At 38.0% G+C, this 13,823-nt stretch overlaps 1 protein-coding gene across 5 annotated transcripts in view; it reads left to right on the plus strand.

The window, feature by feature from the left end:
* UTRN (utrophin) overlaps positions 1–13,823 on the plus strand; it is a 516,343-nt gene that overhangs the window by 351,601 nt on the left and 150,919 nt on the right. For all 5 annotated transcript variants that reach the window (XM_055266343.2, XM_055266390.2, XM_055266360.2 and 2 more), the window contains one exon: positions 13,131–13,287. In XM_055266343.2, the coding sequence (XP_055122318.1) occupies positions 13,131–13,287 (157 nt within the window). The remainder of the gene's footprint in view (positions 1–13,130; positions 13,288–13,823) is intronic.

The raw sequence follows: 13,823 nt of genomic DNA on the forward strand, positions 1-13,823 counted from the left end.
TCAATGTTATTATTAAGATGTGAGGCACTGTTTCAGTTATTATGTTGATTGTCACCTAGACACTTTGTTTTCTTTATTGTGTTATTGTTTTATAGACCCTGTGAGTTTTATGCTTTCAGAAGGTTCTGTTCTGGGGCATAATCACCTTTTGTTTCAAGATTGAGAACTCCTTTTAGCATTTCTTGTGTGGCTGGTCTTGTATTGACTTGCATATGTTGAACCATTCCTGCGTCCCTGGGATGAAACCTGCTTGGTTTTGGTGAGTTATCTTATTGATGTGCTGTTGGATTTGGTTTACTAGTATTTTGTTGAGGATTTTTGCATCTATGTTCATCAGGGATATTGGTCTGTACTTTTTTTGTTATATTGTTTCCTGGTGTTGGTATCACAGTGATAATGGCTTCATAGAATGAGTTAGAGAAAATTTTCTCTTTCTCACCTAACACATAAGGATACTTATAGACTCAAGGTAAAGAGGGTGAAAATATATGCAATTGAAAACCAAAAGTGAAGAGGAGTAGCTATTCTAACATTAGATAAAACAGACTTTAAAGTAAAAACAATCAAAAAAAGACAAAGAAGGTTATTATATAATAATGAAATAATCAAACAAGAAGATATAATCCTAAATATATATACATATGACAAATTCCTTTGGCATTTGGCTGTCTGGAAAATACTTTATTTCTCCATCATTTATGAAACTTAGTTTTGCTGAATACAAAATTCTTGACTGACGGTTTTTTTCTGTTTAAAGAGGCTAGAGGTAGGATCCAAATTCCTGTTAGCTTGTAAGGTTTCCACTGAGTCTGACTTAGCAGTCTGCTAAGTCTGCTGTTCATTTGATAAGTTTTTCTTTATAGGTTACTTGATGCTTTTGTCTCAGTGCTCCTAGAACTGTTTCTTGCATGTTGACATTAGATAGCCTGATGACCATACGCTTTGATGATGTCCTTTTTGTAGTGAATCTCCTAGGACTGCTTTGTGCTTCTTGTATTTAGGTGTCTGAATCTCTAGCAAGGCTAGAGAAGTTTTCCTCAGTTATTTCCTCAAATAAGTTTTCCAAACTATTTGGTTTTTCTTCTCCCTCAGGAACACCAGTGATTCTTAGATTTGGCCCTTTTACATAATCCCATGTTTCTTGAAAACTTTGTTCATTTCATTTCATTCTTTTTTCTTTAATTTTGTTTGATTGGGTTAATTTGAAAGCCTTGTCTTTTGACAGGCTTTTGACAGAATTTTGACAAGGCTCTGAAATTCTTTCTTATACTTAGTCTAATCTATTAAAACTTTCCACTGCGTTTTGTAATTCCTTAAATATGTATTCCATTTCCAGAAGTTGTGTTTTTTTAAATCTATCTTATTAGAAAATTTTTCATTCATATCCTGAATTGTTTTTATAATTTCTTTGTGTTGTTTTTCACCTTTCTCTTGTATCTCCTTGAGTAACTTAATAGTCATCCTTTTTGTATTCTTTATCTGGTATTTCCAAAGATTTCATATTGATTAGGATTTATTGCTAGAGAGCTAGTGTGATCATTTGGTGGTGTTAAAGAACCCTGTTTGGTCATATTACTGGAATTATTTTTCTGGCTCCTTCTCATTGCAGAAGACTATTTATTCTAATTATTTTTGAATTTATTTTTGATTTGACTATGTGTTCTTTTAAATTTCTTTTTCTCTCCTTGAGGGTGTGACTTTAATGATTCTGGTTTATTGTAACCTAATTCAGCTCTGCATGTGTTCAGGGGTGAAGACTCTGTATGAGTTCCTTGGTTATAGAGTCTGTATGATGGCTTTCTCAGATACTTATTGTAGTAGTAATGTGCTTGGTGTGTGAGTAGGTTCACTGTCTCCTGTGGCATTGGAATGGCAGTGGTCTCGTGAAGGTTATCTCATTCCCCAGTGGTGTGCACTTACTTATTTTATCCAGTATTTCATTTCCTAGGTTGAACAGTTCAGGTTTCAGGCCAACAGTGGAGGTGTCCATGAGTAAAAACCAAACAGGTGGGTAATGTAATACCCAGTGATGCACAGAGGTCCCAGCCTTGACAGAGGCAGCTGGGGGATTTCTCAGGGAAATGAACTGAGGTCTTTTCAGGGAAAAGGGAGGAAGCTACCTCAGCCCTCCTGTCAGGCCAGCAAGAAAGCCCCACTACCCAGTCACTCCCCTGACCCAGTTTCCTGGCTATTCAGATGACACAGGCACCTCTTTCCATCTGTAGGAATGCTGATGTTACATATAGAGAGGGACTGTGACTCTACCCCTCATGTAAGCCTGAACCTGGAAGGCACTTCCCTTGTGGGGAGGCAGTCACCCCACTGTTCTAGAATGGCTGTCTACAGGTGCACCCACGCCAGGCTCCTGTGGGAGCAGCCCCAGGTGTGTCTGCAATGGTGAGTGAAGGAGAGAAGTCCCCTCCTCCAAGACCCTTCATGAGCACCAGGGCTGCCTGACTGTTGGGGCAGAGCTGCAGACTTTCTCCACTGAGCCCAGCATTACACCCATGCCTCTGCTGAAAGAAACTTCCCGCAGGTGGAAATGTCTGGGACTCAAGGCCTGCCGTCTTCATTCTTTTGTCATTCTTTTGTCCCACAGGTTGCTCCCTTGATTTGGAGCACTCCCTCTTTCCCCCAGGAGTGGGAATCCCTGAGGGCCAGACTACTGTGAATGCTGCCGCTCCACTCGGTCTAGCAACCAATTTGGACTGCCACAGTCCAGGCTGGTGCGGGGGGAATGTCTGCAAGGGATCCAGTGATGTGACCTGTCCCGAAGTCTCACAGCAGTGGGTGCCAGCACCAGCTCTGAGGGGGGTTGCAGAGGAGTGATGTAGACTCTGTGATATTCCTTGGTTATAAATAGCCTTAGTGTGTTGGCTTTCTCACATGCCATGTGTAATAGTAATGAACGGGTCCCCTGGGCAGACTCAGGTCCTCCTGGTTAGCCAGGGTGATGCAGGTAATGGTGATGGCCAAGGTCACCAAGTTTTCCCCTTCCTGGTGCGGTGTTATTCTCCTTGCAGGTGCTATCATGGACTGTGTCAGTTGGCCTCCAGCTAGGAGGTGGCACTTGGAAAAGGGCACTGGCTGTGGTGGTACTGGTGGGATTTATGCTTTGCCTTATGTTACCCAGGGGAGGTACTCTGGTGTCCCAAGCAATGGGAGGGGCCATAGAGCTCCCAAAAGTTTCTGTTTTTTTGTGTGTGTGTGTGTGTTCAGCTACCAGGAGGAGTGAAGGGGCAAAACCAGGAGGGAGGTGGATCAGGCAAGTCCATGCTCTGGCTCTCTACAGGCAGACGCAAGCAGCAGCCCTAGTGGGATTGGAGGACAGTTTGCTGGCTGCTGGGGTAGGGTTCCAAGGAGGGGCACAGCTGCCTCTGCTGCACAGAAGAGTGCAAATGAGGAGTGGGGTGTAGCTGGCGCAATAAGACCCACCTAGCTTCCCTGCACTTGGCAAGGCAGGTCTCCCATCTGCAGCATTCTCTAGCGGCAACAGCTAGCAAAGTTCCAGCCAGTCTGCACTCAAACTCAAAACTGCCCCAGATCATAAGCTTTTCCAGTGGAGATGGAAACTGCAGGGCTTTCAGGCCATGCCCATCCTCATCTGCCCATGAAGCAGGGGCACCCAGCTCCTATGCCCACTCAAGTTTATATCATGAATCTCAGTTGGGAGCTTCTCTTAACCTGCGACCCGTGCCTGAGTTAATTGGCTGACTTCCACGAGGTCTCCTGTGACATAGGATCAGGAATGACTTCCCTTCATCCCTCTGGAGACTGGGAGTGCACACACAGCACATCCCAATGTGGTTCCTTCTCATCTACTCCCCATTGCTCACTACATCAGCTCCGGAGCTGGGTAGGGTTAAGGCCTTTCCCCTGACCTGGATTGCCAGGTTCCCCAGTGGGTGTGTATATCCTGTAGACAGTTTCTCCCTTTTTCACACTCTGGGGACTTACAATTTTTGGCCTGGCTCATAATATACACTGCAGCCTGCTGCTTCTTTCAAAGGGTCTGTGGTGTCTGTCAGTTTTCTTGTTAAGTTCCTGTGTTGCTTCTTGGAAATAAGTTCACAGTATGAATCTTTACACACTATTTTGTCTTTCCAAGTGGAAGAGGCGTGCTAACAATGCTTCCAGTTCACCATCTAGGGGAAAAAAAGTTTTATTCAGTTTATATGCTAGATCTACAATATTTCAACTTGATTATTTATTTATTTATGAAACAGAGTCTTGCTCTGTTGCCCAGGCTGGAGTGCAATGGTGCAATCTTGGCTCACTACAACCTCCATCTTCCAGGTTCAAGGATGCTCATGCCTCAGCCTCCCATGTAGCTGGAAATACAGGCACATGCCACCATGCCCAGCTAATTTTTGTATTTTTAGTAGAGACGCAGTTTCGCCATATTGGCTGGGCTGCTCTCGAGCTCCTGGCCTCAAGTGATCCACCCTCCTCGGCCTCCCAAAATGCTAGGATTACAGGTGTGAGCCACTGCACCCGACCCCAACTTGATTATATTAAAATGTACATCCTCCAGTATTTTCAACTGTCACATTCTCCAGCTTTTAAACATTTATTCCTTTTTTTCCTGAATTTTCACATCTTCTAATCTTCAGTTGCTTAAACCCTTCCTCTTTTCAGACTCTATTAATCCCTTCTATTTAGTTTGGAGCCCATCATAAGATACTTCAGCAGTGTCAGGACCTTGAATTTCCTTTCCCTTTTAACTTCTTCTATTTCCCAGTCTCTGACATTCCAATGTCCACACCCTCTCTATCCCTTGCCTTTAATCTTGGATTCTGCCTAGTGTTGCACTAGAAAGTGAAAAATGGTAACATTGATCCTGCTATAATTTGATACTTTCTACTTACAATTGGTGTGATTTTCAATGATTTTCTATTATATTCACCACCTTGTCTATTTTATTTTTAAATTATTTATTATTTAGATTTCATGTTTATTTTATTTAACTTTTATTTTCAGTTCAGTGTACATGTACAGGTTTGTTATATAGGTAAACTAGTGTCATGGGGGCTTGTTGCACAGATTATTTCATCACTCAGGCATTAAGCCTAGTACCCTATAGTTATTTTTACTGATCCTCTCCCTCCTCCCATCTGCCATCCTCTCATAGGCTCCAGTGTTTATTGGTCTCTTCTATGTATCCATGTGTTCTCATCATTTAGCTCCCACTTATAAGTGAAGACATGTGGTATTTGGTTTTCTGTTCCTGCATTAGTTTGCTGAGGATAATGGCCTCCAGCTTCATCCTTGTTCCTGCAAAGAACATGGTCTTGTTCTTTTTCATGGCTGCATAGTATTCCATGGTGTATATGTACCACATTTTTTCAATCCAGTCTTATCATTGATGGGCATTTAAGTTGATTCCATGTCTTTGCTATTGTGCATAGTACTACAATGAACATACATGTGCATGTGTCTTTATAATAGAATGATTTATATTCCTTTGGGTATATACCCAGTAATGGGATTGCTGGGTCAAATGGTATTTATGTTTTTAGATCTTTGAGGAATCGCCACACTGTCTTCCTCAACAGATGAACTAATTTACACTCCAACCAACAGTGTAAAAGTGTTCCTTTTTCTCCTCAACCTTGTCAGCATCTGTTATATTTAAATATGACTTTTTACTAATAGACATTCTGACTGGTGTGAGATGGTATCTCATTGTGGTTTTGATTTGCATTTCTCTAATGATCAGTGATGTTGATTTTTTTTTTAATATGCTTGTTGGCTGCATATATATATCTTCTTTTGCAAAGTGTCTGTTCATGTGCTTTGCCCACTTTTTATGGTGTTTGTGTTTTCCATGTAAATTTGTTTACATTCCTTATAGATGCTCAATATTAGACCTTTGTCAGATGCATAGTTTGCAACAATTTTTTCCCATTCTGTATGTTTACTCTGTTGATAGTTTCTTTTACTGTGCAGAAGCTCTTTAGCTTAATTAGATCCCATTTATCAAATTTTTGCCTTTGTTGCAGTTGCTTTTGGTGTCTTCATCATGAAATTTTTGCCCATTCCTATGTGTAGAATGGTATTGCCTCAGTTTGCTTTCAGGTTTTTTTTTTTATAGTTTTGGGTTTTACATTTAAGTATTTAATCCATTTTGAGTTTAGTTTTTTATATGGTATAAGGAAGAGGTCCACTTTCAATGTTTTGCATATGGCTAGCCAGTTACCCAGCAACATTTATTGAATAGGGAATCATTTCCCCATTGCTTATTTTTGTCAGCTTTGTCAAAGATCATATAGTTGTAGGCATACATCCTTATTTCTGAGTTCTCTATTCTGTTCCATTGGTCTATGTGTCTATTTTTGTACTGGTACCATGCTGTTTTGGTTACTATAGACCTGTAGTATAGTTTGAAGTCAGGTATTATGATGCCTCCAGCTTTATTCTTTTTGCTTAGGATTGCCTTGACTATCTTGCTCTTTTTTGGTTTCATATGAATTTTAAAATAGTTTTCTCTAGTTCTGTGAAGAACATTATTGGTAGTTTAATAGGAATAGCATTGAATTTGTAAGTTGCTTTGGGCAGTATGGTCATTTTAATGATATTGATCCCTCCTATCCATGAGCATGGAATATTTTTCTATTGGTTTGTGTTGTCTCTGATTTTTTGGGGCAGTGTTTTATATATCTCCTTGTAGAGATCTTTCCCTTCCCTGGTTAGCTATATTTGTAAGTATTTTATTTTTTTTTGTGGCAGTTGTGAATGGGATTGTGTTCCTGCTTTGGCTCTCAGCTTGACTGTTGTTGATATGTAGGAATGCTAGTGATTTTTGCACATTGATTTTTTTATCCTGAGATGCTGCTGAAGTTGTTTATTAGCTTAAGGAGCTTTTGGGCTGAGACTGTGAAGTTTTCTGGATATAGAATCTTGTCACCTGCAAACAGATATAGTTTGACTTCCCCTCTTTCTATTTGGTAGCCCTTTATTTCTTTCTCTTTCCTGATTGCCCTGGCCAGGACTTCCAATATTGTGTTGAAGGAGTGGTGAGAGAGGGCATCCTTGTCTTGTGCCAGTTTTTAAGGGGAATGCTTCCAGCTTTTGCCCATTCAGTATGATGTTGGCTGTGGGTTTGTTGTAGATGGTTCTTAGTATTTAGAGGTATGCTCCTTCAATATCTAGTTTGTTGAGAATTTTTAACCTAAGGATGTTGAATTTTGTTGAAAGCCTTTTCTACATGTATTGAGATAATCATGTGGTTTTTGTCTTGTTCTGTTTATGTGATGAATCACATTTATTGATTTGTGTATGTTGAACCAACCTTGCATCCTAGGGAGAAAGCCTGCTTGATCGTGGTAGATTAGCTTTTTCATGTGCTGCTGGATTTGGTGTGCCAGTGTTCTGTTGAGGATTTTTGAATTGATGTTCATGAAGGATATTAGCCTAAAGTTTTTTTTGTTGTTGTTGTGTTTCTGGCAGGTTTTGGTATCAGGATGATGCTGGCCTCATATAATGAGTTAGGGAGGAGTTCTTCCTCCTCAATTTTGTGGAACAGTTTCATTAGGAATGATATCAACTCTTCTTTGTACAACTGGTAGAATTCAGCTGTGAATCCATCTGGTCCTGGGCTTTTTTTGGGTGCTAAGCTATTTATTACTGACTCAATTTCAGAGCTCATTATTGGGCTGTTCAGGGATTCAGTCTTTTCTTGGTTCAGTCCTGGGGGAATGTATGTGTCTAGGAATTTATCCATTTCTTCTAGATTTTCTAGTTTATGTGCATAGAGGTGTTCATAATATTCCCTGATGGTTGTATTTTTGTGGGATCAGTGGTGATATCCCTCTTGTCATTTCTGATTGTGTTTATTTGAGTCTTCTCTCTTCTTTATTAGTCTTGCTAGCAGTCTTTTTTTTTTTTTTTTTTTAAAAACCCAGCTCCTGGATAAGTTGATCTTTCGAATGGTGTTTTTGTGTCTCAGTCTCCTACAGTTCTGCTCTGATATTGCCATGCCTATTTTAAAAGATTTTGATCCTTTTTAGTCCCCAAATTCTCTCTCTGCAGGTGGCCTTCATTTTGTTTTGTTTTGTTTTGAGAATGAGGCCATCTGATTGATACTCTTTATGCTAATTGGAGTATTTAATATGCATTGGTTCTGTATTTCACATTATGCTTTTATTGTGCTAAAGTTGACTTAAAGTTTTTATAGCATAAAATGTCATGGCAGGGAACATTTGCTGTAATTTATCATAATTTTTTAAAAAGAAAATGTCTGCCAAGATCATAATAACAGCTAATATTTATTGAATATTTATATGCTAGATCTATCCTAAGTGTTTTACAGGTATTACCTTCTTTGACCATGGTGCAGCCATTGGAACAATGTAATAATATGTGGCTCAATACCATAGGTTAATATCTTGAACATTATTTTTCAGTCTTTTTGGATAGCCATGATTAAACTTTTTTTTTTCTTTTTTTGAGACAGAGTCTCACTCTGTTGCCAGGGCTGGAGTGCAGTGGCATGATCTCAGCTCATTGCAACCTCTGCCTCTTGGGTTCAAGTGATTCTCCTGCCTCAGCCTCCCAAGTAGCTGGGATTACAAGCGCCCGCCATTACGCCCAGCTAATTTTTTTGTATTTTTAGTAGACATGGGGTTTCACCGAGTTGGCCAGGATGCTCTTGAACTCCTGACCTCGTGATTCATCCGCCTCAGCCTCCCAAAGTGCTGGGATTACAGGCGTGAGCCACTGCGCCCGGCCTAAACTTTTTATATACCAAAATCCAACATTCTACATCTTCTTTAGCATCTAAAACAATACATACAATGATAAATTTCACTTCAATCTGTACAAGAGAAGAATGCTAATGATTTGAAATGTCACCTAGAAGACAGGCTATCAGGAACTTTGATTATATTTTTTACTCACTGGAAAAATGTGAATTGGAAATACACTAATAAGTTCTGTGCTGTGGATGACATGGGTTTAAATTTTCATGTTAAACTTATTTAATTTGAGATTGTGTTAATTAAATATCCATTTATCAGCATAATGATGTTTAATATAGATCGTTATTAACATATGGTTTCAAAGGCCAGTAAAATTGTCAAATCTAATGAAAACAGAGTTCAAAGATAAAATTCTATCTTCCCTTTCTTTTATGAGTCTCTTAAAAATTCAGGGCACCTTTTTAAAAGCCCTTAGAGAAGATTAACCTTTAACATCATCATTTAAATCTAATGTTACCACATTTTACAATGTCATTGACACTATGTTTAGCCTTAGATAGTTGCTTTTCCTAACCATTTTTTTTCCATATCTAATAGAGGAAGATTCAACTGCTCTCTTTTTTTTTCTGGTGTCTCTGGTGTAGCACATTCTAATAGAACTTTCTCCAATGATAGAAATTATCTATATCTACCCTGGTTAATACAATAGCCGCTAGCCATATGTGGCCTACTGAACACTTGCAATGTGACCAGTGCAACTGATAATCTGAATTTCAAAATGTACTCATTTTATTTATCCTAAATTAAAATTTAAATAGCCACATGCTGCTGATGTCTACCATATTGGAATCACGGCTTTGATGTTCTTTTCAGCACAGTCAGACTGAATTCTGAAGACTCGACTCTTTTCTCCTAATACGTCTTAATTCCTTTCCTGGGAGCAGGAACAGTCTTTTAAAGTTACTTGTTATTCTTGGACTAATTAAGGTATTTTCTTTCATTATAACCCTATAGTTTGGAGATTTTACCATAAACCAAAAAATATATATATACTTTTGTAGTAAGAATACCGAATTGGACATTTGATTCTGGGTAGTCATTACACAACAGAGGATGGGATATCTCTGCCAGAGTGGGTGCTCCGTAAATGTTTGCTTGTACTGAGTAAATGAAAAACTGTATTTTATTTTAACCAATGCTCCTTCTCACACTCATTCACACTATTTCCTTTTATATCTGTACACTGGGAGAAGGAATAATAACTTGCTTGAAGATACAGTTTGTTTGAAAGGTGGAGGCTTTTGCTGATTTAAAACAGATACTGGTTTGTAGTTACTTCCATAATTCCTTTCTACTATGCTTAAATGATGAAGTACCATTTTTATGGGTCTCTTTACCTTCTAACACGTTTTTGCATTACATTTTTTAAGAATAACTGGTCACTTAAAAATGCTTATAGAGTTGTAAAAAATGATTCAATTTTAAAAGGGGTAACTTGTGTAAAAGATATTCTGTAGTAGACATCATCCTAGGTTGATAATACAGTCAATAAAAGTGTTTATTGCTTTGTACATATCAAAGTACTAAAGGAGTGAACTGAAGCAGCCGAGATGTTAGAATAAGTCAATTGTTTAAAAATATGAATGCCCACAGATATGTTTGATAAAGAAATATTTTATGTGAAGATTTTGAAAATCTGGTTGATCACTAGTTATCAATAGTCTTAGAGAAATTTGAGTTTTAAAATGTTTATAGGATAATTGAGAAAGTACCATTAAGCTGAACACAAATTTAAAGTTTCTTCTTACAAAGCATTCAACCTGTTGCCCAAGAAAAGGCTTTCATCTTTCAAGATGAAAGAATTAAAATGAAACTAGAACACTGAAGGCTACTACAGAAGCATGCATTTATTTGGGCATATGGTAGTAATCCACTAAACACATAGTTATAATCTATTTGAGAATAACCAGAGCAGATTTGCCAGACAAAGATTCTGCCAGATCAACTTGCTTTTTACTGTGGAAAATCAAAGATGCAGAGAAGCAGACATATACCAATGTTTTCGTTTTTATTTCAAAGCCACTTCAGCATTTCTTTTAAAAAATATTGTCTTCATCCTTATAATTAACAGATAGTTCTTCAGATTCTAAATACTGTAAGTTTCAGTAATCAGTTTCATTATTTCTGTGCAGTCAAAGAAGACTGCATTGGAAAATATGTTTGTGTGCATTTCAATACAATAAGTGTTTGCAACTCAATTTCAAAGGAATATAATGTGTGTTTAGTTATTGATTATTGAGTTAAACTACAGACATTGAAGATGCAGGATCGAATCATCTGAAATAAAAGGGCAGGGAACACGTATAAATGTTTTGCACACGGAGACACTCAAGTGCTTCTTGATTGAGGACATCTGATTTCTAGCTGGTTTTGCAATTAAAAATATTGGAAAGAAATTGCGGTAGCTCAGTCAAATTTACTTGCTGCAAAATGCCCTAGAACTACAGAGAGAATTTTCAGTTAATATAATTGAAATTATTTAGTTCTGCTCTGTGACAAATGAAATTATTAGTTATCAGGGAAAGGTAATTACATATTTGGCCTAAAGTTTATCAATATGAACACAGAAAAGCTGGAGCCCAAGCAGAATCAGGACCTTGTTAACCACAGTTTTGTAAAACGCGTTCAATTGTAGCACCTGTGGAATAAATAGAACTGATAGTAAATACAAGAAAATAAATTTTCTAATCATACTGTTCTCAGAGATTTACAAAATGCTTTGAACTTCATTCTGTATTTAAACTTTTTTTTATTATTTCACATTTAGCTTTTTTTAATCAGAATATGCTAATGAAAGGCAGACATGTGCCTTGTTACACCTCTAAACCTCAAAGATCATGGGCAGTCACAGTAATTCCATTTCCCCAAGTTGAGGCATAAGCCCACATTCACAGTCTGCCCTCTGGGGTGATGCAGGATTGAGTCAAATCCAGTTCGATTCCTTGAGTCGCTGGAGTTGTTTCTGACTGACCCATATTTTCAAATCCAGCCCACCAGTGGGCCTGAGGCTAACAAGAGCAAAAAAGGAACATGTGCATAGATTTACACTCCTATTCTCGAGGGCCTTTGCTCTTATTGGAACCTTAACCACATAAAAATGTATTTCCTAAACATATCTGTGATTATGGAGTTCATAATCTAAGAATCTGAAGGTGCATTTCTGTGTTAAATGCAGAAATTATTATTGAAACAAAGACCTCACCTTTAAATGAGAGTATAAAGTACTGCAGTAACTTTTGCCCAACTGTTCTCTATTCACACTGGTCATTTGTCACTAGACATTGGTCGACCTTAAGCCAAATCGTATCCTGTTGAAGCAATGCTTGATTATTTTCCAACTTTTTGAGGTAAACGTTGCTATTGTTCTGCTTTTTGGTTACAAGAGAAGGAGTTTTTGGTTACAAGAGAAAGTAACACATCAGTAATTTCCATTCCTAAAAAAGTTAACCAAGACCGGGCGCGGTGGCTCACGCCTGTAATCCCAGCACTTTGGGTGTCCCCGGCGGGTGGATCATGAGGTCAGGAGTTTCAGACCAGACTGAACAACATGGTGAAACCCTGTCTCTACTAAAAATACAAAAATTAGCTGGGCGTGGTGGTGCATGCCTGTAATTCCAGCTGTATTCAGGAGGCTGAGGCAGCAGAATAGAGAATAGTTTGAACCCAGGAGGCGGAGGTCGCAGTGAGACGAGATTGCACCACTGCACTCCAGCCTGGGCGACAGAGCAATACTCTGTCTCAAAAAAAAAAAAAAAAAAAAAAAAAAAAAATTAGTCGGTGCTTTTTTTTTTTCTGGAAAGAAAAATATTATGAATCTGTTGTAAATCCTTAAATGGTGTAAAAATAGATAAAATTAGGTATTTACTGTGCTCTTAGTGGTTATTTTCCTCTCTCTCTCCATGTATAGAGAAAATGAGAAAAAATATATTTGGATGTGCATATATACTATACATAAACTTTCAAAACTTGGTTTATAATTTTACATTCTATCATGGACATCCTTCTTGAAAGCCTTCATTTTGTATAGGTCTGTGTTTTAAATTTTGTTAGTTATTACCGATAAGTCCTCTGAATATTATAGCCTATTCAAAATAGCTGTTTCTTACAGGAAATGGATATATGTGTGTATACATATGTGTAAATATATATATATTTATGTAATATACATATTGTATAGATGTATATTATACATATATATGTATAATATATTATAAATACATATATATGTATTTACAAGGAGTCAGTCTCTTTTGTGGAAGTAAACATTACTTGGTCAGATAAGATTATTATGCTAAAGGAAGGTAGATAATTTTGTGAATGTAATTTGCATTTCTAAATGTGGTTATTATTATTATTATTATCTCTCAACAGGGCCCATTTGGAGGCCAGTGCTGAGAAGTGGAACAGGTTGCTGATGTCTTTAGAAGAATTGATCAAATGGCTGAATATGAAAGATGAAGAGCTTAAGAAACAAATGCCTATTGGAGGAGATGTTCCAGCCTTACAGCTCCAGTATGACCATTGTAAGGTAAGTGGATAACCTATAGTGAGTCACTGAATTCAAATTCTAGTGAGGTAGATATTTGAAAGAAAATTATAGATAAGTATCAGAGTTGAACCAATTATCACAGGATTCCCCCCACCACCACCGTCTGCTTTTAATTGTCAGTAGACATTTAAAGTGCATACATTGTTTCCATTTGTATTATCTTCACATTTAACTAAATTTTTTGCAAACACTACCAGTATCTAAAGTATAATATTGCTTTTAGCTTATTATGGACCCAGGTGCCTGCCATCATACCTCACTAACTTTGTTTTTTTTTTTTTTTTTAAGACGGAGTCTTGCTCTGTCACCCAGGTTGGGGTGCAGTGGCATGATCACAGCTCACTGCAACCTCCGCCTCCCAGGTTCAAGTGATTCTCCTGCCTCAGCCTCCCAAGTAGCTGGGACTACAGGTGCCTGCCACCACACCCAGCTAATTTTGTATTTTGTATTTTTTTTTTTTTTTTTAGATGGAGTCTCGCTCTGTTGCCCAGGCTGGAGTGCAGTGGCATGATCTC

This window comes from Symphalangus syndactylus, chromosome 2 (genome assembly GCF_028878055.3).
Source record: "Symphalangus syndactylus isolate Jambi chromosome 2, NHGRI_mSymSyn1-v2.1_pri, whole genome shotgun sequence".
In the NCBI taxonomy this organism is placed as follows: Eukaryota; Metazoa; Chordata; class Mammalia; order Primates; family Hylobatidae; genus Symphalangus; species Symphalangus syndactylus.